Source organism: Chrysemys picta, chromosome 2 (assembly GCF_011386835.1).
Source record: "Chrysemys picta bellii isolate R12L10 chromosome 2, ASM1138683v2, whole genome shotgun sequence".
NCBI lineage: Eukaryota > Metazoa > Chordata > Testudines > Emydidae > Chrysemys > Chrysemys picta.
In genome coordinates this window covers 35,818,797-35,845,451 of record NC_088792.1, presented here as the reverse complement: position 1 = coordinate 35,845,451, position 26,655 = coordinate 35,818,797, and the positions used below count along the sequence as shown (strand labels likewise).

General features: G+C 44.2%; 1 protein-coding gene across 2 annotated transcripts in view; it reads left to right on the top strand.

Annotated features, from left to right (window-relative positions):
* MYO3A (myosin IIIA) overlaps positions 1-26,655 on the top strand; it is a 200,148-nt gene that overhangs the window by 141,713 nt on the left and 31,780 nt on the right. The window contains exons 21-31 of one of the 2 annotated variants that reach the window (XM_005302809.3): positions 563-716; positions 1,909-1,997; positions 2,752-2,881; positions 4,669-4,748; positions 4,886-4,927; positions 5,449-5,526; positions 15,428-15,633; positions 19,414-19,525; positions 21,542-21,704; positions 22,391-22,477; positions 24,112-24,235. In XM_005302809.3, coding sequence (XP_005302866.2) covers positions 563-716; positions 1,909-1,997; positions 2,752-2,881; positions 4,669-4,748; positions 4,886-4,927; positions 5,449-5,526; positions 15,428-15,633; positions 19,414-19,525; positions 21,542-21,704; positions 22,391-22,477; positions 24,112-24,235 — 1,265 coding nt within the window. The remainder of the gene's footprint in view (positions 1-562; positions 717-1,908; positions 1,998-2,751; positions 2,882-4,668; positions 4,749-4,885; positions 4,928-5,448; positions 5,527-15,427; positions 15,634-19,413; positions 19,526-21,541; positions 21,705-22,390; positions 22,478-24,111; positions 24,236-26,655) is intronic. The other variant, XM_065586866.1, reaches the window with a different exon arrangement.

Genomic DNA, 26,655 nt, shown 5'->3' with positions numbered 1-26,655 from the left:
TATCAAAAGTGATTAGACACCTTATAGGGCTTTGATTTTCAGAAAGTGCTAAGCTCCAGCCTTCTCAAAATCAGGTCCTTTTAAGGTATCTCAAGATGACTAGTCATTTTTACAAATCTTGGCCATTGTACTGGCAATAGGTCTGAATAATGAAGCAATGTAGGAATATAAATGAAGCCCCCAAATGACTTCAGAACAATTTTATTACAATACAGACTAGTGGAGTAAACAGTGGAAGGACAATAAAGTCTCTATCTTGCTCTCAAATGCGGTAGCTTGAGCTCTTTGACTTTGTTTATGTTTATTTGTTCTTGTGTGTACATGGGAAGCATATGATTTTACAAAACACACAGCATGAGGCACGCAAAATTAAAGCTTATAGCATTGCCGTGTGTTGCAACATTCAAAGTGACATTCTTTCTTACAAAACACTGATGCATTCGCCCCTTGGGTATTGTTTATTCTATGTCATTATGATTCCACTCAGCTGTCAGTTTGTGAATCATATTCTGAAACGGCTCTGTGTTTGTGGGTGAAACATGCATATTATCACCTGTTACAGAATGAATACCTATATGAAGGTGTTGATGCAAGAGTTATAGAGTATGAGGACAACCGGCCTCTCTTAGATATGTTCCTCCAGAAACCAATGGGTTTATTGTCTCTCCTTGATGAGGAAAGTCGATTCCCGCGAGCAACTGATCGGACACTTGTAGGTAGGTATGTTATACTTCAGAGGGTCTTAGGAGGCATAAGTTTTAAAGTTCTGTTTAAAGTATATTTTTATGGTCGTTAGCTATGTTTTCAGTGTGAACATGTTCCAGCTTCCCACGTACTTTTCAGGGAAGGGGAACTGGATCCAGCTCTGAAATTAATATTTCTTCTTATGAAAAGCAGGAGATGGGCCTGAGCCACAAGAGATGGGTCCAGATTTCAAACACTCCGCAATTCAGGAATGTTCAGATACAAGGTTTTGGAGATAAGGACCAATTTGGGTCCAGATCTAGGATCAGATTGCAAATACCCCTTTATTATGGTTAAAGAGGTGTTTGGATCTGGGGCTTTGGTCTGACCCATCTCTTGTCAAGAAGTTCTAACTCTATAAGGTAATGGCTATGAATCTGGCACAAAGGCACAGAAACTGTCTCATGTTAAAACAAAGCAAATACTGTGTCAGGGCTTGTCTACATACAAACTGGAACCAAAATCCCTAAACTGTTGTAATTTACACCTTTAGTGTTTCAGTACAACTCAGTGTGTGGACACTCTTATTTTGGAATAAGAATGTCTGCACACAAACTTGCACTGAAATAACTCAAGATGTGAGTTACAACTGATTTAGTGAGTTTTGTTCTAGTTTCAGTGTAGGCAAACCCTTACTTCAGTCATTACCCACAAATATAAAGAGCGGGATCAGGGTTATGTGTGATCTCAGATCATCACAAAACAAAACAGCCAAAAATACTGCCATGTGTTTTTTATAGCCAAACAGCAGCTGTAATATGAGCTCTTTGTCGATCCTGGTACTTATATAATCCCTATCACTGAGTGCCTCCAAAACCATCAATTAATTTATCCTCGCAACATCCCTGTAAAATAGAAAGGATTATTATCCTCATTTTACAAATGGGGAAGTAAAGCAAAGAGGGATTAAGTGATTTGTCCAAGGTCACACAGAAAGTCTGTAGCAGAGCCAATAATTGACGCAAGAACCACTGAGTCCTTGTCCAGTGCCTTAGCCATACAGCCATCCTGATGGTTCTTTCTCCTTCTCTTTAAAAAATGTGAGTCTGTTTCTGCATCTGCCTGAAAAGCCAGTTTAGTTTCCTTACTTGAGTAAACTGCTGTGGACTCATCACTATTTTTGTACAATTACTCCAGTAAGACAAACTGTGTATCTGCTTACAGAAAAATTTGAAGATAACTTGAAGTCAAAATACTTTTGGAGACCCAAAAGAGTAGACCTAACTTTTGGGATTTACCATTATGCAGGAAAGGTAAGAGAACGTAAATTTATTTGTTGTTGTTTTATCAATGTTGGGGGAGATTCTCAGAGACAACTCTGAGTTAGATGCAGTACCTTGCATAATGACAGGTTTCAGAGTAGCAGCCGTGTTAGTCTGTATCCGCAAAAAGAAGAACAGGAGTACTTGTGGCACCTTAGAGACTAACAAATTTATTAGAGCATAAGCTTTCGTGGACTACAGCCCACTTCTTCGGATGCATCCGAAGAAGTGGGCTGTAGTCCACGAAAGCTTATGCTCTAATAAATTTGTTAGTCTCTAAGGTGCCACAAGTACTCCTGTTCTTCTTTCTGAGTTAGATGCGTAGCTCTCATTGATTTTTTTTCAATGAGAACTGGGCACTTAACTGACCCTGGTGCCTTTGAAAATCTCCCGTTAATAGATCTCTAAGAAGAGATGTTAAGTGTACTGCAAATACCTGTACACTGTGAAGAACAAATGTTTCATGACTCCTGCGGGGATTAGTCACCATCTTCACATTTTTCTTTCATGATTATCATCTTAATGTCTCTACATATTAAAAATTAAAGCTAGCAGTGGCCAAAAGAGAAGGCTGAATTACTGCCCCTTATGACTGAAAAGCTATTATGTCTGTTGACATATTACAGGCCACATTTTAGAGTACTTACAACTAGGCTACCATTCCGAAAGTCCTGAAGCTACAGTAGCAAGCAGTATCTGATGCATAAAGAAAAGCTGCATAACGATAAATGCACTTTTTAAACAGGTTCTTTATAATGCAAGTGGATTCTTAGCCAAAAACAGAAATACGTTGCCAGCTGACATTGTGCTGCTGTTGCGGTCATCAGAAAACAATCTGACTAGACAGCTGGTAACCCATCCTCTTACCAGAACAGGTAATGTACCAGTAATTGTGGCAGATCTTTCTAATCCAGATAACTAACCTCTCAGTACTGACCACTCCTGGTTTTTGTCTGGCTCTCAAATGATATTACACAACGGGGGTGGGTTTCATCCAATGCTAGAAACTAAACAGAATACGTAAGTTTCTCCAAAATTACAGTTTAGAAACCCAATATCATCTCGTGTCATCTCTTTATACTGTGCCATGGAACTAATGATCAGAGTATGTTCTGTCATTTTTAAACAGGATATATTTTTACATTGTGTTGTATATGCTCCAATGCACCTGTGTCAGAAAATATATATGTTTTCTCCTGCAGTTACCTGTACAATCATGTGGGAGCTGTATTTCTAATTGAACAGGAAAGCTAGACTGAATAGTAGAGAAGGTCTCACAGATAATGCTCTAAATTTTATTGTATCTTACAGTAACCTGAAGTCTTTTCTTAGGCAAAACTCTTATTGATTACAGAAGGAATTTTGCCTGAATAAGAACAGCAAGTCAGTTCTATTTGAAGTCAATAGAAGCAGGACAATTCAGAGTTCACTGTGACACAACATCCTTCACGTGCAATTTTATCCTGGCATTATAACCCACTGAGGTGCAAAGTTTCAGAGTAGCAGCCGTGTTAGTCTGTATCCGCAAAAAGAACAGGAGTACTTGTGGCACCTTAGAGACTAACAAATTTATGAGAGCATAAGCTTTCGTGGACTACAGCCCACTTCTTCGGATGCATATAGAGTGAAACATATATGAGGTGCAAAGCTGCACTTCCTCTGAGTCAACTTCTGTTGCCTCTCTCTATCTGTTAGTAGAACTGGGCCCATTGACCTTAAGATTACACTCTGTTCAGAGACTGACGGTGTTGTAAGCACAACTTTGCAGTATCAGGATGTGGCAGACTTATCTCTGAATGTTTTTGTGACCTTGGCTTTTGTCAGGATATAAGAGTTATTAATATATGGATTGTGGGTCCATTTTTTAAAGTGAGAGAGCTTTTTAAAAAAATGTTTTAAAGAGAATAAAAAAATCTATTGACATTGTTAGGTAGTACTTGATATGGTCACATAATCCACACTAGTCAGTAGTGAATTATGTTTGTATCTGCCTACCCAGGTTTTGTCCACACACCACTGTAGTTCCTGAGCACAATTTGTACATTGCAGACTCCAGAAAGAGCATTTTGGAAACTAAAACAATGTTAGGTTGCTAGAATGGTTGATTCTATCAACACAAAAGTGCAATTGCTAAAAGTTCATAAGGCGTTTCCATATTCCTTTAGAAGATCCATGTCAGCTTAAACTGTTGTAATGCAGCCAGTTCTGGAAGTCATAATGGGAATTTTGCTTGATCCAGAGGGACTGGTTTCCATTTACACTAAAACCCCTTTGCATCATTCTGGCAGTGGAAAAGTGCCTTAAAAGGGATGTAAATTATTTTTGCACCTACTCTAAGGCAACTTTATCTGCTACCGCAGTCTGAAGGGGCCTTATGAGCATTAGGTTTGTAGTGAGTGGCTTCCTGATTGGGGCAGATGTGTTTTGTTTTGTGTTTGCTTTAGCATTTCATGTAAGTGCAGAGTAAGAAATGTAGAGCCCTTGTTTCATCTCCTCAGATGGCTTTCTCAAAGTTCAGTACCAAAAGCTAGAAGGGAAATAAAGAGACACATAGGAGCAAGGGTTTATATAGACGTACCACCAGGTACGTGGATAATGTGTTTTTTTAGTGTAAGTGAAATATAAATTTTTTAGCAGGTTGTCTCCTCTCATCATTCCTTAGGTAACCTGGCACATACCAAAAGCAAAAGTGCAATAAACTACCAGATGTGGACCCCCCAAAAATCAATCAGTCGTACGAAGGTAAGAAACCTAATTTCACGGCAGTGTTTTGAACCCTCATTTAAAGTAGACAAAGGCAATGTTGTTATTGCTACTGAAAGTAAGCAAGTAACCCCTTCCTTGGTTTTTCTCCCTCTCCTATTTTCTTTTCTGTTTAGCTGGATATCTTTGTGTTGTGCAATTCGTATTCCTTCCGTGAGGTAAAAACCTACAATTTCCCTTCTTTCTGACTATAGTTTTATAACTACTTCAGAAAAAAATATTTCCTTAACTTTACTATTATAGTTAAAAGGAGAAATTAAAAATATTTTCTCTAATTTGTGTGGAGTATGGTCATGTTCTGTAGAGAATAACCAAAATAACAGTGATGCTGAAATTATGTTCAGGACATCAGCAGTCCTTGATATAAAAAATAAATTGTCTCCTCTTATCACATTATTTGTGACAGTTACCTGGATGTTCAGTTATCAAACTGTGTCCTCAGTATGTGTGTGTGTGTGTCTGTGTGTGTGTGAGTGTGTGTGTAGCATGTGACAAAGTAGTGTAACGTGCTTGTGCAACAATTCTGATTTTGCTAGTGATTATTCAATAGCCTTTGCAGTGTAGAATACATATTTCTTTTTATTAGTGGTGTTCTTTTAAAGGGCACTTTGTTGGGATGTTGCAAAATAAACTCTGGCTCTGTAAAGATAAGTGTCATTTTCTTTCTTGATCTGTATAGAATGAAACTGAAGATACTACAGCTCATCCAAGAGAGACGACCAATATGAAAACACAGACAGTCGCTTCTTATTTTAGAGTAAGACACCAGCTCTTTTCTTATGTTATGCTGGAGTAGAATTAATATTTATTGTTCTTCTTCGAGTGCTTGCTCATGTAAATTCCAACTAGGTGTGTGCGCGCCTAGCGGTACCCGTTGGGTTGGCTGTGGGGCCCTCTGGAGTGGCACCTTCATGGCCGTGTATATAGGTTCCTGCCGACCTGCTGCATCTTCAGTTTCTTCTTACCACCAGTGACGGTTGTTGGAACAGCTCCTCTCTTGTGTTAGCAAGTGACTCCGTAGTGGACTCTCTTTTTCTCCCTGTAAATAGTTTGAAAGTTTTAGTTAGTTATAAGTGTAGTAGTTAGCTGAAGTTACCCCCCCCACACGCACTACTTTGTTTCCGTCCCGGGACTGGAGCATGCCTCGGTCTCAGGGCTTCAAGCTGTGCGGGTCCTGCCTGAAGCCATGCCGAAGGGAGACCCACACAGTTCCTGTCTAAAGTGTCTCGGGGAGGGACACCAGTCCGACAGGTGTAAAATCTGCAGGGGTTTTAAGGCCAGAACTAAGACGGAGCAGGACTTTTGCTTAAAGCTCCTTCTAATGGAGTCAGCTGTTCAACCCCACCCGCCCCATGTGGTGTCCAACCGGGCGCTTTGGTGCACAACGTCCAGGTCTCGCTACGGGAAGCCTCGGCACTGAGGAAGGACTCATGCAAAGGGCCACGGCACTGCCATTCCCCAGCACCGAGGATCATCTCTAATGTGAGGCACCGCTTGCAATCGCCAGTGCCACAGAAGAAAAAGAGAGCTGACAGGGGGCAGGAAGATTTGGAGGAGGACTTGAATGCTCCCTCCACACCGGACACATTTGAGGCGGGCAGGGAGTTGATCGCCATGACGGCACAGTTTCCCACTCCCCGGGCAGGTGCACACTTGCCAGCTCAGGCTCCGGCTCCAGAACTGGCAACATCCTTGGCACCGACGCCAATCTGGCATAAGGGCAAGCCCACTAGGATGTGGTGCCGATCGCCTTCACCACGGCACTGATCCCTGGCACCATCTCGATCTGCCCCACCCTTGTCAGATTCGGACTTCTCTTCAGAGTCAGAGGCGGACTCTTATGCTTCCAGGCAGAGCCGGCCCCGCTCCCAGCACCAGTTCCAGCACCACCCTAGGGAAGACAAAGGGCAGCCGGGGCCTGTAATGTCCTGGCCTCCGCAGTGACAGGGACCGACGCAGTGGCCTTTCTGGACACCATGTGGGCCTATCGCCAAGTCCAAGGCACGGATTCCATGGCCCTGTTGGTGACATCGGAGGCGCGAATCCCACCATCGGCCACATCTGTAGCACAGGAGCCTCCCCGGGTTAGGGATGCACAAGCCCAGACTGACAAGGACGTCAGCACCAGAACAGGCACTGGCACCAAAGCAGCTGCTGCCATTTCCTGCACCTCTCAAGCAGCGCAAGGAGCCCCAGCCAGAGGGGCAAGAGGACCCTGTGCCTCCGAGGGCATCGTCCTCATCCTCCCTGGATGAGGCAGTAGCAGGCACCTCCACCACTCTGGCTGCTATGGACACTGGGGCCCATCAAGACCTGTTCGGGAGGGTGGCCCAGAACCTGAACTTGCAGGCAGAGGTGGTCTCTGAGGATACGGATCCCATGGTGGATATTCTGGCCCCTGATGGGCCCTCGAGGGTGGTTCTGCCCCTCATCAGAACCATACAGAATACCACCAAGGTGCTGTGGCACACACCCGCCTCTATCCCACCAATAGCCAAGGGCATAGAGCGCAAACACTTTGTGCCTTCCAAAGCACCTCTTCACCCACCCACAGCCCAAGACCCTGGTGGTGGAGGCAGCGAACCACAAAGAGTGCCGGGGCAACCAGACCCTACCCCCAAATCTAAGGATGCTAAGTAGCTGGACCTCTTTGGTCGGAAAGTCTACTCCACTGGGGGGCTCCAGCTTCGCATAGCAAATCAGCAAGCGGTCCTGAGCTGCTATGCTTATAATTCCTGTGGCTCTCTGGCCAAATTCCAGGAATTGCTGCCAGCTGACTCCTGCTCAGAGTCTGGGGCGGTTCTGGAGGAGGTCGCCAGGACCTCTCTTCAGCCCACCCTGGACTCAGCTGACTCGGCCACCCGCACTCTGGGCACGGCCATAGCTATGAAATGCAGCTCTTGGCTACAGGTCTCAGACTGCCGCATGAGGTCCAGAACACAATTCAGGACCTGTTCTTCGACTGCTCCAGCCTCTTTGCAGAGCAGACAAACTTGAGGCTGCATAGCCTTAAGGATTCACGGGTGACCCTCAAGTCTTTGGGGCTGCAAACACCAGCCCCACAAAGAAAACCATTTAAGCACCGGGCTGCCCAATGATTCTACCTTGCCCCTCCTAGACAGGACTACAGTAGGAAGTGGGGCAGAAGTAATAGGAGGCGCTCATCTCAGGCCTCCTCCAGCCAAGGGCAGGGCTTAGCTAAGCAGCCCTCAAGCGCAAAGCCAAACTTTTGAAGATGTGCCCAAGACAGAGCACCAGTTCAATACCTGGATCCTTCCCCTTCCTTTGTGAACTGTCTACCCCATTTCTACCGTGCCTGGGCTCAAATAACCTCAGACCATTGGGTCCTGAGCATGGTAGAATTGGGATATTCTCTCCAATTCTGCTCCCTCCTGCCCTCCCACCCACTCTCTCCATCCCTCTTCAGGGACCCTTCTCACAAGCAACTTCTAGTGCAGGAGGTGCAAACACTCCTACAGTTGGGGTGGGGCGGTAGAGGAGGTTCCCCTGGAGTTCGGGGCAGGGGATTCTACTCCTGTTACTTCTTAATCCCCAAGGCCAAAGGTGGGCTCAGGCCCATTTTAGACCTGCGAAACCTCAACAAATTCATGAAGAAATTGAAGTTCCACATGGTCTCCCTGGCCTCCATCATTCCCTCTCTGGATCTAGGGGACTGGTACGCTGCCCTCAACTTGAAGGATGGGTACTTCCACATCTCCATAATCCCTTTCCAGAGATGGTTTCTGCGATTTGTGGTCAGCAGCGCATATTATCAGTTCATGGTCCTCCCCTTCGGCCTATCGGCAGCACCTTGGGTGTTCACCAAGTGCATGGCGGTCGTGGCGGCCTTCCTTCAAAAGCGTCAGGTGCAAGTCTTCCTGTACCTAGACGAATGGCTCATCAAGGGCCAGTCCCGAGCCCAGGTGGAGGAACACGTGAACCTGGTACGTACAATGTTCCTCAATCTGTCTCATCCTCAACATGGTGAAGTCAACACTGGCTCCCACTCAAAGAACAGAATTCATCGGGGCCCTCCTGGACTTCACCCAGGCCCAGTGTGCCTGCCTGAGTCTTGTTTTCTAGCCATGAGCGCCATCATACAAGGTCTCTACCGGTTCCCCACCACAACAGCCAGAAACTGCCTAAAATTACTCGGCCTTATGGAAGCATGCACTTATGTGGTGCAGCACGCAAGGCTGTGCCTCCGTCCCCTCCAGCTGTGGCTGGCCCAAGCGTATAGACCAAACCAGGACCATCTGGACAGTCTGGTCATGCTTTTTCCCTGAGCTCTCGAGTCCCTCCAGTGGTGGCTCGATCCACAGACAGTCTGTGCAGGAGTACCTTTTTCCAAACCTCAGCGGTTGCTGTCACTAGTCATGGATGCATCAGCACTGGGGTGGGGAGCGCACCTGGGCAACCTCAGAACACAAGGCCTATGGTCCCAAGCGGAGGTATCACTACACATCAATGTCAGGGAGCACAGGTGGTGCGTCTAGCTTGCCAGACATTTCAGGCCCATCTTCAGGGCAAATGTGTATCAGTGTTGACAGACAATAGTGATGTTCTATATAAACAAACAGGATCGTGCTCACTCCTCTCCCCTGTGCCAGGAAGCCCTCAGGTTGTGGGACTTTTGCATCGCCCACTCAATACAGTTGGAGGCGTCGTATCTGCCGGGGGCACAAAATGAACTGGCTGATTGCCTCAGCAGATCTTTCCATGGCAATGAATGGTCCCTCTGACCGGATGTCATCAGCAATATTTTCCTGAGGTGGGGATCTCATGACACGAGGCAACAGGAAGTGCCAGCAGTTCTGCTCCTTCCTGAATCACAGCACCGGCTCAATAATGGACGCCTTTCTCCTCTCGTGGATAGGGCACCTGCTGTATGCATTCCCTCTCATCCTCAAGGTCCTCTCAAGGCCCGGCAGGACAAGGCTACATTGATTCTCATAGCGCCGACATGGCACCGCCAACACTGGTTCTCCACATTGTTGAACCTCTTGGTGGACACACCCATGACCTTGCCCATGAGTCCAGACCTCATCACGCAGTTCCATGGCCACCTTCAGCACCCCCGCCTGGCGTCTCTCCACCTCACTGCATGGAAAATCCATGGCTAAACCTGTTAAAGCTCCAGTGCTCCAATTTGGTTAGGGAGGTTTTCCTTGGCAGTAGAAAGCCCTTCACTCATGCCACTTATCTAGCCAAGTGGAAAAGGTTCTCTATTTGGTCCGCACAGAAGGGCACCCCCTGCTGCAGTCCTCAATCCCCTTTATACTGGACTATTTACTCTGCTTAAAGCAGCAAGGGCTGGCAGACTTGTCAATCAAGGTGCACCTGGCAGATATTTCTGCTTTCCACCCGGGCGCAGCGGGGCGGTCAGTATTTGTTAACCCCATGGTTGGACGCTTCCTTAAAGGGCTAGATAGACTGTACCCCCGGGTGTGGCAACAGGTCTCCCCATGGGACCTTAACCGGGTCCTCTCAAGGCTCATGGGGGGGCCCCCTTTCGAATCTCTAGCAACTTGTTCTCTGGTTTACCTCTCTTGGAAAGTGGTGTTTCTCATGGCTATCACGTTTGCCAGAAGAGTGTCTGAGCTCAAAGCTTTAATGTCTGAGCCCCCTTATACAGTGTTTTATAAGGACAAGGTACAATTGTGGCTGCATCTGGCTTTTCTCCCTAAGGTTATTTCATGCAAATCAGGACATCTTTTTACCACTGTTCTTCTCAAAGCCACATACTAATGACAGGGAATTCAGGCTCCATTCCCTAGATGTTAGACAGACGCTGGCTTTTTACATTGAGCGGACAAAGCCATTTAGGAAGTCGACACAACCCTTCATCGCCATTGCAGAGAGAATGAAAGGTCTGCCAGTCTCATCCCAATGAATCTCTTCTTGGATCACGGCCTCTATCAGGCAACCTGGCAAAGATTCCAGCCCCAACACTGACTGCACACTCCATGAGAGCGCAAGCTTCATCTGCAGCATTCCTGGTGCAGATCCCCAGTCAGGACATCTGCAGGGTGGTGACGTGGTCATCTATTCATACCCTTACGTAGCACTACGCCATCACGCAGCAAGCTAGAGACAATGCCGCGTTTGGTAGAGCAGTGGTTCAGTCGGCAACTCGGTGAACACCAACCCCTCCTCCGGGGAACTGCTTGGGAGTCACCTACTTGGAATGGACATGAGCAATCACTCGAAGAAGAAAAAATGGTTACCTACCTTTTGTAACTGTTGTTTTTTGAGATGTGTTGCTCATGTCCATTCCAAGACCCACCCGCCTCCCCTCTGTCAGAGTATCCGGCAAGAAGGAACTGAAGAGGCAGCGGGTCGGGACCCATATACACAGCCATGAAGGAGCCACTCCAGGGGGCTCCACAGCCGATCCGATGGGTACCGCTAGGGAAAAACCTTCCAACGATCATGCACACAGGGCGTACGCACCTACTTGGAACTGACATGAGCAATACATCTCGAAGAATAACAGTTATGAAAGGTAGGTAAGCATTTTTTTCGGCTTTTAAAATGCAACCACTTTCCTCTCCAGGTGCACACATGCGTGATTTTAGCGACAACCAATCACAAAGACAATAGGTGTGCAGTTGGAGTTCATGAAGTTCATAGATACCACAGTGATGAGTGCAGTATATATGCCTAGATTAGAGTAATGTGATGGTTCATGTTTCATTTGATGGAGTAGAATTACTCACAGGCCCAGACTTCATGCTTTCAGGTGCAAGATGATGTAAATTACACCTCCCTGTGCCACCCTGGACTGCTTTGCCTCAAGGATGACAAACACAAGGGAGGACAGGGACTCATGGTATTGGACCCCTTTCAGGGTCTGAGCAGAGGATGGCAGATTTCATTTCCACCCGGTGCTCCACAGGAACTTCAGTGATGAGGCTGCAGAGGAGATGCACTGAATCAAGCTCCCTGGCTTCTCCTCTGTCAGTGCCATTCCCTTGCCGTATATGTGGCCATGCTCTCCAGCCCCTCCACAGAACATTGCTATGATGAGTCTTTCCTTCCTTTGCAGATTATAATGACACGGAGTCACAAAATCATAAAATTTTTGAAAACAAATGAAATCCTGTGAATAATCACAATTAGGTATTAATCCCTCAGTGCAACACTCAGGCATTATGCCACCAGAATAACGAAAGAGCAAGGATAGTCCAGGGGCGAGAGTGAGCCCAGTTCAGTTCCCTGCTCTGCCACAGACTTCCTGTAAGACCTCACTTAATCTCTGTGCCTGAGTTCCCCATGTGTAAAATGGAGATAATGGCACTTCCCTATTTCCCAGGGGAGTTGGGAGGATAATGCATTAAAAAATGTGAGATGCTCAGATACTACAGTAATGGAGGCTGTATAAAAGCTAACATTGACTAACAAGCTGGGCATTCACAGCCGGTGATGCATATACCCTGCAGAGCATTGCTATTGTAATGCATGTTCCAGAGCTGAAGATGAGTGTATGCAGAATCGAACATAAAAGAAAATAATCAATTGCATAGTCCTTAAGCATCACTGCAATTAAATGCTATTAATGCAGTCCAAGTTGTTTTGCTCTTAAATGCTATATTGCAAATGCTGATAAAGAACCTACCTTTGAAAACAGCTTCTGCCAAAGTCCACAGGTACAGTTATATTTCCTTTATGCTAATTCCTCCAGCAAGGCACTTTGAGCTGGCTAATTTGGGGCCTGATCCTGCTTTCTCAACTCCCATTGATTCACGTCTTCTAGCAAAAACATAAAGGTGCCTCAGATTATGCTACTGCCTCTTATGAAAATATTTTATTTACTTTCAGGGTAAAGAATAGCAAAGAATAACAGACACTTTGTTTAGGAGACAGAATAAAGCACCTTCTATTACTAACAGGGAGATAAACTAGATAATGTGCTAGTGCCATATTAGGATGATATTTTTAGGGTGATATTTTTTAACATTCTGGACAGAGAGTAATAGAGAACCTAGTTTTTCCACTCTAATTTCTATGATTCTGTGAACTAACAGCAAATCTAGCAAGACATTTCATTGCACCAACTTCTGTTGGTGAGAGACACTAGCTTTCAAGTTACATAGAGCTGTCTCAGGTCTGGGAAAAGTACTGAGGTCTGGGTCTACACTACAGCCCTATATCTGCATAACTACTCACTCAGGATGTGAGAAACCCACACACCTGAGCCACATAAATTACACTGACATAAGTGCTTGTGTGGACAGCGCTATGTTAGCAGGAGAGCTTCTCCTGTCGACATAGCTACCGCCTCTTGGATAGGTGGATTAACCACACCAACGAGAGAGCTCTCTCTCCCATCAGCTTAGAGCATCTTCATTAAAGCGCTACAACAATGCAGCTGCACTGATGCAGCATTTTAAGTGTAGATGTGCCCTCAGAGTGTCACAGCTAAATACAAGGTCAAAGAGATAGTTTAGTAAGTAGTTTGAACATATTCTAAGGGACCATTCAAGGTGAAGTGGCCCATTAACACCCTTGTAGTCATAGGACAAAAAAAGGGGACTAGTGGGTTACAGATTGTTGTAATAAGACATAATTCCAATGTCTTTATTAAGACCATGATTTTTAGTTTCTAGCAAAGAGATGAATTTAAGCTCCCAGGTTTGTCTTTTGAAAGTGTTGGGCAGGTTTCCTTTGAGGAGATGACAGAGAGATCAGATACAAAGTGGTTGCTTTGTGACATGTTCACCCACAGGTGATACAGTGGTTTTTGGTTTTTATCATTTTCCTGTGTGAGAGCAGTGACTGTCTGGTTTCATCCACATAGTTGTTATTGGGGCATTTCGTGCACTAGATGAGGCACACCACGTGGTGTGATAGGCACGTGTAAGACCATGGATCTTGAAAGGTGTATTGTGGGGGGTGTTGATTGTAGCAGTGGAGATATGTCTGCAGGTTTTGCATCTGTTGTTCTGGCAGCATCTGGTGCCACTTTGAGTTGGGTGTCCTAGTCTGTGAGGAGCTTCCTTCTGGTGATGAGCTATTGGAGGCAGGGGGGTTGTTTGAAGGCCAGAAGAGGGAGTTCAGGAAAGATTTCTTTCAGGATGGGGTCCCCATTGAGTATGAGTTATTGTTTGATGATACACTGCATACAGCAAATCTAGCAACAGATACAAGGATTGGGATTAGCTAAATCTTGACAGCAGTGGTGCAGTGGAAACTGCTATCCAAAGCGTGATTGCCATTGCAGGCACAAGAGGATTCAGACTGAATCCTGCTACCTTACTCGCATGCAGAAATCTACAGATGACTCAGAAATGCATCTGCAAATCTCCGTATTCATTATCTTGTCCTAGCTGACTGAGCTTCATCACCAAACTATTGATAGTTAATTTAGCACCATACACACAGTGCAGCATCTGTCCAGAATGGAAATACAGATTTTATTGCAGAATATATGTTGCTTGAAGTCCTACACTGGTGTTGGGTGTCTAGCCTACTATCACACAGCTGTCTTACTACTCCTGGCTACTACTTTCTTTTGAGTCACTTTGAATTAGGAAGTAGCCTCTTCATTTGTGTGTTATAGGAATCTGCAATGGAACAATTCTGTAGAAACCCATCAGGACCACGAGGTCCAGATTCAGCCCTGCTGGCATGGAAAGCTACAAACCTCCCTGTGCCAGGCTGGGGTACAGGCTGGGTGGGGGCAGTGCAAAGGATCAATGTGAATTGTGAACTGGTGTTTCCACTACTGATCTCCCCACAGGTTCCTCCTGGGGAAAGCAGCTATAGTTACTTACACCCAGTGGTTCCATAACAGAACCAGAGGAACGTGCTGAATAAGATGGGCCTAGCCAGATGTGCTTTGGGGCTGTTTAGTTACCTTCATTCCCTCCCCAGCAAAGGAAAGGTTACATTTATTTTCTTGCCACACTTCAACTTCCCATCCTTAGCTTGACCTCTTATTCCCTGGTATTCTCCATCAGCTCCTGTCTCAGAGATGAATGAGGACTTTATATAAATATTAAATACAGGCGCATAGAAAAAATGTTTTTTAATTTCCTAATAATGAGATTCAGTTCCCCGATAGATGGCCCAATCCTGCAGTATTTGCTCATCCCAATACAACCATTCATTTCATATTGTAACAGCATTTCTTATTTAATACCGTTCTGTTTTGACAGCTGTGGTCAGAATCAATGTCCCTTAGGTGAACTTGGCTTGCCAAGTCTCAACGATATGGACCATGCCATGGCTCATGCAGTTCAGCAGCATCAATAGCAATGCAATGGGCCATCAAAGAAACTTGCAAAAAATATACACATTTTGTTTTGGAGTATTTTTAACTGTGATCAAAAACACTGCTGCTTCCAAAAACAAAACTGGTGCTTAATTAGCTATTAGAACTATAGATTACTACAATTTATGGGAACATACTGATTGGGAATTTGTTATTCGTGCTTGCCTGAAGGTAATGTTTGGCTCAAGTATAGTCGATGTCAGAGAGACTAGAATTTCAGCTTGATTTGTCTACAATTAAGCCACTAGCAGAATTTAAATGGATTTGGAGTTATACCTACAGTACCACTCATGTGAAATGAAATTTCAAATGCACAGATGTGCTTGTACAATAGGAGGCTTTTATGTATCACAACAGAAAATGTTTCTCTGTTTTCTTAAAGTATTCTCTGATGGATTTATTATCCAAGATGGTGGTTGGCCAGCCTCATTTTGTCCGTTGCATCAAGCCAAACAATGATCGGCAGGCACACAAGTATGACAAAGAGAAGGTACTGGTACAGCTGCGCTATACGGGAATTCTGGAGACGGCAAGAATTCGGAGACAGGGTTATTCCCATCGCATACTGTTTGCTAACTTCATAAAACGGTAAGTACATGTACATATGAGCGTATTTCTATGATTGTTGTCTGATGTTTGCTGAATGTCATCAGCATGCTTGGAGCTGTATAAAACAAAGATAAAGACAAAGTCCTTGTCAAAGATCATAAGCTAGACTGGACAGACAGAATATTTCAGACATGAGGGTAACACATCATTTTGATTTGTAGGGAAAGATCACACATCTCTGACCTATTGTTTCAGGCTCATTGCAGACTCAGGCAGAAACCACTCTGCTCAGTCTGAAAGTTTTCTCCAGAACTATAAGGGCTAGAAACTTAATATTTTAAATTAAATCTTAGAATTTGGAGCAAATGATGACATCCTCTAAAAACACATTACTGTATCTCTAGCCCCTGAGAGCCAGCTTAGTTCAGCCTCTAGCTTTGCAGAGAGGCACATGATGATCTGGGTATTGCACATTAAAGATTAAGGTAGAAGTGCATAAATGCATGGTTTTGTTTTTTAAAGTGTAGTTGAGAAGTAATATTCATTTGTTAAGAGACTAGTCTCACCCTTGTTATAACTGGGAGAATGTTAAGTAAAAAAGTCTTCACTTGTAAGAGATTAAGCAGTTATTTTGCATTTCTCTTTTACAAATGTAGAAGCCAGACATTTTCCTGGATAAGAACTTAGATTTACAGGGGGAAAATAGAAGAAATTGTGCAGATAACACCCACTCTGACAGAAGCTTTTAAAACTAATAGGCACTAGAAGTAGACAGCCGATGACAGAGACACAGAAGAAGAACAAGCTGATGGTTTGATAAGTTTGTTTCGGGAGAGCACACTGGGGGGGCATGACTGTGTCAGAAAAGCACAGCTTGATGAAGGCTGTTGAAAGTAGTTTCAAGTGAACAAGGTGTGTCTGGGGCTTTGGTTATTGCTTTTAAAGATTTTACTGCTAGTGTAAAGGGGGGAAGCAGAGAGCATAGTGAGCCAGATCCTCCACGGGTGTAAATCACTCTCGCTCCACTGATTTCAACAAGGCTGGGTCGATTTACACCCATGGAGGATCTGGCCCAAAGCACAAGGAGTTTTGTTAAATAGCTGGCAGTTTTTTATTGAGACTTACAGTCAGAGACCTGGGAAAACGGGAAAGGAGGTCAAGTGGACTGAAAATTAGCCGAGCCAATAAGCAGTCGCTCCTTTTTTTATTATACTGTGGGCAAAATATTGCCCTCATTTATACCTGAGCAATCCAGGCTTTGTGTGTACAGAGGAGCTGAATGACAGGAAAAGAAGACAGCCAAGCTTGAAGGAGGCACACATAGTGTCCACATAATTGTTCTCAAACTAAGAAAGCTAGAAAAAGTTGATTGTATTTAAAGCTTTTGCATGTAAAGGATAATAAATATATGGAGTAAGTTTAATAAAAAGACTAGCAAAGCTAAATCTAAAGCGATATCTAGGTGACTATTCAAACAAACAAAAGATGGCGTGTGATGAGGGGTAAAGAGAAGACAGTGGTAGTTACACAGATTTCTTGAGGGACATAGAATGTATTCACTGATTTTAGAGAGAACCTGCAATTCTGCACACTACTTTCTACCTCCTCAGAAAAAGCCTGGGTAAATAGTCTTTGCAATGTGCCAAACTGAGACTCTGTTGAAGCAAAGGAGGAGCAAATTCTAAGGTTACACACTCTCATAAGAATGCTCTGTCTTCAGCTGAATGCATCCAGGGAACATTCATCTTAGAGCATGTCTGCTGATCTCAAATGCCGATTAAAACAGGAGGAGAGAGAGGCATTCTCTAAGGCACAGGTTCTCAAACTAAGGGTCGGGGGGTTATATGAGGGGGTTGCGAGCTGTCAGCCTCCACCCCAAACCCCGCTTTGCATCCAACATTTATAATGGTGTTAAATATATAAAACGTGTTTTTAATTTAAAAGGGGGTCACACTCAGAAGCTTGCTATTTGAAAGGGGTCCCCAGTACAAAAGTTTGAGAACCACTGCTCTAAGGTATGCAGGACCCAAACTGTAAAGGGCTTCATAGATCAGACCAACACCTTAAATTGCATTCAGCAAAGAACTGTAAGCCAGTATAGTCTCTGCAACACACGTGCAGTATGCTCCCAGCAAGGAGTTAGTAGGCAGCCACCTTCTGCACCAGCTGAAGTTTTGTGGCCCCAGGCTAGGGGTGGCAGAGGCATGGGTATGAGATATTAAAATTCAATATTTGAAAGAATATCTTTAAACAGAAAACAACTGTAAAAATGATTGACATGTTCTTTGTTACTGATGTAAGGGTGTGATGGGATCCCCGGGGTGCAGCCTGGGACTGTGGGGCCACTGTGCCCCTTTAACTGACTCCAGCCTGGGCTGTCTCTCACAATGCCTTGCTGGTGACCAGCAGCAAACCCCTCCAGGTGCTGTTATCACTCAGAACAACCGCATGTGGAGCCCCACACCCAGCTAGATTGCATGAATGTTCCCAGAGCCACTCAAGAATCACAAAGAGATGCACCAGCCAAATCCCCCCAGCTCCCAGCACTGAACCTCAGAAAGATACCGTCTTGCACTGCTCAAGATGAGCCATGCAGATTTATTCATTGGTTCACCACTTCATCAATGGAAAATGGATATACACTAGCCTTTGAAAACCTGAGCAGATCTACCACACACTTCAGACAAACTCACTGGTAAAGATAAACAGTAAAACAAATGTATTGACCACAAATGATAGATTTTAAGTGATTATAAGTGATAGGCAAAAAGTCAGAGTTAGTTACCAAAATAAAATAAAATATAAGCATGAAGTCTAAACTCTCCACCCTATTAGACTGGGCAACATCTAGATTAAGCAGTTTTTCTCACCCCACTGTATATTGCAGTTCATAGTACACAGATTTGACCCTTGAAACCTGGGCCAGTCTGCTCTGTTGGAGTCTTAAGTCTTTTCACTGTCCATGTTGCTTGCAGCATAGGTGGGGCAGGAGAAAAGGCTAAGCATGTGACCACTGTGTTTTGTTTTATACCCTTAGTCTATGTGCTTGTACAACACAAGTCCAGACATGTATGATGGGCATTGCTGAGTCTCTAGGCAAGGCTGAGCAATTCCCCTGGTGTGGCCTCATCCAGTTGAGTCATTGCATTGTAGCTCCCTTGCTGAACAATAGCTGGTGATGTCTGTTCAGCAGCACCCCACCCGGGTGTTGGTTACCTCCCTGGTCATTGTCTCTGTAGAGCTAGTATCTGGGCACCTTCAAAACCTACAGCATATTTTAGTGAAAACCATACAACACAATTCTTATAATTTCATGTGCATTAATGAGATGCATATATGGGTAGAAAAATGACTTCAGCAGATCATAACTTTTTCCCTGATACCTCACAAGGCCTGCTTTATATGCAAGATCACAATTATATATAAATGAGGAATATGGGGGTTACCGGGTGCTCCCCCAAGGTACAGAATGTCACAAAAGGATTATCCACAACATGCAACGAAGTAGTAAAGGCAATGAACTGGCAAAGACTCTCACTAGACAGCATGTTTTCTGAGAGTCCTGTAGTGATGTTAATAGAACTAAAAAACGCAGGGTAACACTCCAGGGTGTACAAGATCTCTCTCATGCACCTTTAACTGTGTTTCTAATTGCTGTATATAAACACACAGTGATTTTTGGCTTGTTCTTCTTTTTAGTACATTATGTATTGCTTCATACAAAAACATTTTAAACTAGGTTTCATTTAGATGAATGGCGTGCATCTGCATTTTTCAGTCATTCCATATTACTGTAATAATCATATTTTTGTCTTTTAGGTATTACCTCATCTGTTACAAAACAAATGATGATCCTCCAGTCAGCCCTGAAACCTGTGCTGCTATCTTAGAAAAAGCCCGCCTTGACAACTGGGTTCTTGGAAAAACCAAAGTAATATTTTCACATACTTTGCATACATTTCACTATGTGTTTGTAAAGATATTAAGCAAACTCTGCTCTCGGTTACTTCACTGGAATTACTTTTGATTCACATGCGTAAAAAAATTATTTCATTGTACACCCCTTACCGACAATTAGGCTGAAATCCTGGTCCCTCAGTGGGGGGAGAGGAGTTAGCAGCAGATGATCTCAGATGTAGAGAGTGGGGGAAGATTTGGTTATGGACAGAGGCCACCTATAAGCAAACTAGGCCAGTTGTGCTGGAATATATTTAGTAGTGGGGGTGCTGGCGGCCAGGACCCGAGCCCCAGGTGAGATGAGGGGTTGGGGAGCGGAGTGTGGGTGACGGGCCGGGAGCAGGTCATAGGCACGGGAAACACCCCCAGGTTTTATGCACAGAGCCAGCAGCTGGGGAGCAGGGCGCAGGGCCAGTGGTCCAGCATAAAACCCCGGGGGTGCTGCAGCACCCCCCGCACCCCTACTTCCCGCACCTATGAACTAGGCAGCTGCCTAGGGCAACAGATTTGGCCGGTCACCTTTTCATCATGATGGAGGGGTATCTGGAGCAAATTTGAGTGGTTTTGCAACTCTTTACACTGGATTACATGCCACTCATTCAAATTTGGCTTGGCTGCCCATCTATCATGACTGAGGGGCAGCCAGGCCAAATCTGCTGCCCTAGGCCTATGAGGAGGGGGGCAGCACACTGAAGATTTGTGTAGGGTGGCAGATTGTCTTGAGTAGCCTCTGATTAGGGTGGAGATAAATATCTGCTCCCTCATTATTGCCCCATGGCACCAGTAGAATTTATCAGCCTCCCTCCCACCTCAGCCTTTCTAGCCTGATTTGTCAGAAAGGGCCTCCCTGCTGGGAAACTACAGGAGGTTTGCTAGACAGAAAAGGTGCCGTAGGAGAAAAGCTGGTGTCTCCACACCTCAAACAATTTCAGCCTCAAGTCTCCCCTTCTCTGAAGGTAACGGGGGTGGGAGGGGGAACAGAAGATTCAAAGACAGGGGGAGACATAGAACTGAAGCTGTCTGAGGTGCAGAGACACCTGTCTGAGGCACCTTTCTCCATGGCCACACCTCTTCTTGTTCACGCCTGTCTAATGAACCAGAAATGGATTCATAATGGGACTACCAGAGAAGAGAAGAAAGATCTTCCTCAAAGGCTGAGGGGTATTGCTAGGGCAGGTTTTTCTAAAGAAGGCTGGGACAAGGATCCATGGATGCACCTCCCCGCCCAATCTCTCTCATGTTGTGAGGTGGGACCAAAGGAGAAAATGGGGATGGGGAAAGGAGAATAACTGGAGGTATGGGAATTTATATCCCACTATTTACTTAAATGGAGTTACTCCAGATGTACACCAATGTAACTGAGGCAGGATCTGACAGACAGAGACTATGACAAAAGAAGTAGAGGGGAGAGGTCAGAAAAGGCCTGAAAAAATAGATACAATGGGACTGATTCTCCTCCTACCTACAGCAACTGGTTTCACACCAGTACAACTCCATTAACTTCAATGGAGTTACTCCTGATTTACTCCAATGTGAGAGCAGAATCAGGCCTGATGTTTGTATCACTTGTGCCAGTCTTGCTTTGGGGGTTGTTTTTCTATGGCGTAGGCTTCCCTGAAAGCAAATTAAAAAATAAATAAATTGCATGGGTTTAAGGTACTGGGCAAAAGCATTAACAGACTGGAGTTAGTTTTGCGAAATATGCATCAGAGGAAAACACTTAGGAGATTAAAGTGTCTTCCAATGAAAATACAAATAGTGTTTTGGCCACTTGTGTTACCAACTCAAATTACAGAATTATTTTAGCTTTGTCACCTTCAAAAATGATCATTTAAACAATGGAACTAAAGGCTTTGTTCTTCCTCTGATGGTCATACAGAATTCCTGTTGATGCTAAATAGCCTAATGTACATATATGAATCACTGTGAGAGGACTGTCTAGGCCATTTTAATTAATGCTGTGTATCATTGTTTGTTTACTCTCTTTAAGGTGTTCCTTAAATACTATCATGTGGAGCAGTTGAATTTAATGAGAAAGGAGACGGTTGACAGGATTGTTTTGTTTCAGGCCTATGTCAGAGGGTGGCTAGGTTCAAAGAGATACAAAAAATTAAAGGAGAAAAGGGAAGAAAGTGCTATTAAAATACAGTCAGGTAATAGCTCAACAGCATTTTAGAATAAATGTGCATATGGATGAAATATGGCTTCTTACATTTTGTTCTTTTAAACCTGTTGCACTTGATAAAGCATTCTGTGTTTGATGTTTTATGTATTTTTATGAAAATAAATCGGTTAATCAGGTTATGACAATAATCCCTTCACTACAGGTGTCTATCAATGTTACTTTTAAAAGGCAATTTTAACAACAAAGGAATGTGAATACATAAATAATATTTTATTCCTAAAATTCCAGCATACTCTGACAATGTCACATAATATACCAGTGAAAAATTAATGTATTAACCACCTTGGATAATAAAACTAATTAAGCTATTGATTGAGAAATCACTAATTGAACAGCCTCCTTTTAGCATAACTTTGAACATCATCCTCTTGGAAGTTCTAACATCTACATTTTTTATATACTAATTGATTCCATAATTACAATATGACCTGGGGGACCCAGATTTTACAAATTTTATACAGTTTGTGCTTCCTTGTCATAAATTTGGAAACCTGACTGACAATTCAAAAGTGTGTTTCTTTGTAGAAACATCCTGGAAAGATATGATGTTTGAATACTTCAGTTCTGATGCCATAATTCCTTGAAGAATTCTTTATTTTCATATTCTTCTATATCACCTAATGGATGAGCTTAAATTTTCCCACCTCTTTTTAGTTTACAGGGGCTTTGTTGCTCGTAAAGAATATGAAAATGGAAAAAATAAATACAAAATGGAAACATTTATTACCAGATTTCAAGCAGGTAAGGACTGTTAGCTTTCTAGACTTTTAATTCACTGATTTTATCAATCTGCTTATACTCAATGTAGTGGGCCCGATCCTCAGCTGCTATAAAGCTACATTGACTGCAGTGGAGCTACATCAGATTGCACCAAAGATCTGATGCACATATCTCTGCTTGTAAATATTGTATATATGTATGCACACTCAGGGGTGAAAATAACATAAAAGACTTACCAGTACGGGGTCCCAGCTCCAGGCCCCCAGAAGGGGCAGGGTCTCAGGCGGAAGGGGCCAGGCTGGAGGGTCAGCCTCCCCCAGCCAGCCCTTCCGCGCTGCCCGGCCTGCACCTCCCAGGGCTCCGGCAGTGATTTAAAAGTCCTGGGACTCTGGTCGCTGCCGCGGTAGCGGTGACCAGGAGCCCCGGGCCCTTTTAAATTGCTGGGCTCTGGGGCGGCTGCGTACGGGCCCATAGCGGCAGCCACTTCTTACCTGTATGCCGTACCAGCCCACTTTCACCTCTATGCACACTATATATCTGCTTGCATTTAATGTGTATATATACAATATTTGTCTGCTCTTGTATATATTGTTTACATTTTTGTATATGTTTGTTACATATTAGATAGCATTTACTTTAGAGAAGTTTACTTATCTATAGCTATGCATATGTCTCTGATTGTCTTCTGTCATAGCTCTGTTCCTACCTATAAAAATGTTCCTCCCTCTTCCTCTTTGCCAAGATATCTCTGCTGTGACATCTCCCAAGATTCAGTTCTTGATCCTTTGCTTTTTTCTATCTACCCTGTCCCTCTTCGTCATTTTGATAACCCTCACTTGTGTGTATGCAACCTGACACTGATCTCAGGTGGTGTATATTCAGGAGTAACTCAATTGCAGTCAGTGGAATTTTACCAGTGTAAAACTGGTCTGAGAGCAGAATCAAATCCAAAGAGGTCACCATTGAAAGTCAATATTTACCAAAATGATGATATCTGAGATGCCCCGATTACCTCCTCAGCAGAGGGAATCTCAAACCCCACAATGTAGCAACAGCTCGTTCATGTTGATTAACCACTGCACTGTATCTTATGATATCTTTAATTCTCCTTTGTGTCCACTCTCTCTTCCTGACATGTGGCTTCAGCTCAACTTCCTTCAGCATAAAAGAAGCAAAATCATATGATGCCCATTCTCTCAAACTTTTAGTGACTCTGCTCCCCATTTGTTTCAAAATCCAGTTCAAAATTGCCATCCTTGTTTTGAAAACCATCCTTGGACATGCTCCATCCTACCTCAACGATCTGGGCTAACTTCACAGGTGAAGCTAAGTAACTTGAAACAGATCAGATGCTGTCCAAACTTACACTGGTATAACTCCTTTGACTTCAGTGGAGTTACTCCTGATTTGAACCTATGTAAGTGAGAGGAGAATCAGGCCCAGAAAGTCTAAGGCTATGTCTACACTACAGACCTTACAGCAGCACAGTTGTATCCCTGCAGCTGCATTGCTGTAAGGTCTCCTGTGTAGCCCCACCTTGCCTCTACTACCAGCTTCCTATCTTCTGCAGCTTTTTTTTTTATTTAATTCTGTTAAAAGTTTGAACTACAGCTTGGGTGTTATCTAAAATGGTATTGTACTGTAATTTGTATCAGTTGCAAGAGGATACTTAATCAGAAAGAAAAGGAAAGAAATAACAGATGCATCGAACAAAGCAGCAACAACAATTCAATCTCACTACAGGGGATATAGGGAGAGGAAAAGCTTCAAAAAGAAAAGGTAGTGATCTTTTCCTTCTATTGTATCACTTAAATGTCTCCTGCTTCAGTAAACACATTGTCAGAATCAGCAATATTCTCTGGAAATGAAGCAGAATTGGATGCTTCTGTGTAGCACAAATAGTTTTACTCCTGGGGGCATTCTGCACCAAAAAATTAAAAATTCTGTGCACAATATTTTTAAATTTTGCAAATTTTATTTGTCAAAATAACACTATGTAATCACGCCAGTTTCAACTATTTTGGTAATTTATTTCAAAATACCTGTCAGCAAGTATGTCTGTAACAATACAAACACACACAAAAATTCCCCCAGGAGTAGAGAGTGAAAGAAACCTCTATGACAGCCCCGTTCCTGTTTCTCTGCCCTAACCCCAGAGCCCAGCTGGGGGACCAGACAACCACAACCCCTCCCCCACAGAGCCCAGCCATGCCCCCCCAGCCAATACACCTGAAACCCCTCCCCCCCAGAGCCCAACCACAGCCCTCCCCCAGCCCAGATAACGGCACTCTTTCCCCCCCAGAGCCCAAGGATCCAGGGGGAGAAACAGACTGATACTCAGTACCAGGCTTGCCTGGAGTTTCCTGTGCTCTGCCCTCTCTTTCCCTCAGGGCATGCTGGGAACTGCAGCCAGGGCCGGCTCCAGGGTTTTGGCCGTCCCAAGCAGCCAAAAAAAAAAAAAAAGCCACGATCGCGATCTGCAGTGGCAATTCAGCGGGAGGTCCTTCGCTCCGAGCAGGAATGAGGGACCGTCTGCTGAATTGCCACCGAACAGCTGGACGTGCCGCCCCCCTCCGAAGTGGCCGCCCCAAGCACCCTGCTTGGTAAGCTGGTGCCTGGAGCCGGCCCTGACTGCAGCTGCCAAGATCCCTCTAGCTCCCTCTCCCTCCCCCCAGCAGTGTCTTCTATGTGTGGCTCCTAGTGGCAGCTAGTAGCACTGCAGTCCTTCTCTGTGGGGGAAAAGAAATTCTGCACACACGTTAATTTCTGCAAAACTCTGCACTGCGCAGTGGTACACAATTCCCCCAAGAGTATACATTATGCTCTGCTTGAGGAGACAGAGCCTGTCCCACTCCTACCTCCTCAGAAACACCCTGAAGCCTTGGCTTTCAACGCCGATCGTGCCACAATACCGAGCGAGTGGGACAAAGTCTTACACGCACAACTGCCCATCCCCCCCTCGGTGGTGATTTATGTTTCTACTGGCTGCTCCAGGTACCCGAACCGACCTGCCTGAGCTGCCAGGGAAAAGCATGTCACTGCTTTGGCGGCTTGCCTTTGCTTCCCCATCAGAAGTCATTTTTCTGTGGGGAAGCAAAGAAATCTGCGGGGGATATGAATTCTGCACATGCACAGTGACACAGAATTCCCCCAGGAGTATAGTTTGTTTGCTTGTTTTAAAAGATGGCAGTGAACATTTTTATTAAGTTTTGTGACCTCAGGGGAGAAGAGGCAAATATGGGGTAAAAAAAAATTTGTTGGCAATATTTTGCCCACCTGTGATTTTATTATAAACTGATACTACTGATAGGTCCTGGTCTGTTTGGAATAGCTCTTCTTGAGACATTTCTATACATTGCATACACTTCTTGTCTGAATCAAATAAAAGTAAAAATGGAAAGAAACTGACAATCTGAAACATGGAAACTTCCTTTTATCCATATGTTGAGATGGGTACCCAACAATAAAACAGACTCTGTTCATGAAAGTAGTTTAGGACTCTTTCCAGGCACACTATGTTGAATGGCCAGTATTTTCACAGGCTGTTTTGGGCCTGCTCAGTGTAACTCAGCCAAGTAGGCATTCATTCTCTGAAATGCCCCTCTGAGAAGCCTTCTTCTTTTTTACATTTTTAGGCTTTGCTTTTGTGGTGTGATTATGAGTGAGCCTAGTAGGAGGTAGCACTAGAAAGGTTTGGTAGTCTTACCTATTCGGGAGACCACTCACAGCCAGTAAAGACAGTGCTGTGTAAAGAAGTAGAAGGATGTGGTTAGTATGCTGTCCTGGGACTCAGAAGATGGAAGTTCAATTCCCTGCTCCATCACAGATTCTTGTTTGACCTTGGACAAGTTGCTTAGTTTCTCTGTACCCTAGTTCCCCATCTGTAAAATGGGGGTGTTGTGAGGACAAATGCATTAAAGATAGGGAGGCACTCAGATATTATGGTAATGGGGAGCCATATAAGTACCTTAGGTGGATAGAAAGGAGCTATGGAAGGACTGCACAAACTCTTTCAAGTGGTTAAATTAATCAATTAATGGAGATATCCCATCTCCTAGAACTGGAAGGGACCTTGAAAGGTCATCAAGTCCAACCCCCTGCCTTTACTAGCAGGACCAAGTACTGATTTTGCCCCAGATCCCTAAGTGGCCCCCTCAAGGATTGAACTCACAACCCTAGGGTTAGCAGGCCAATGCTCA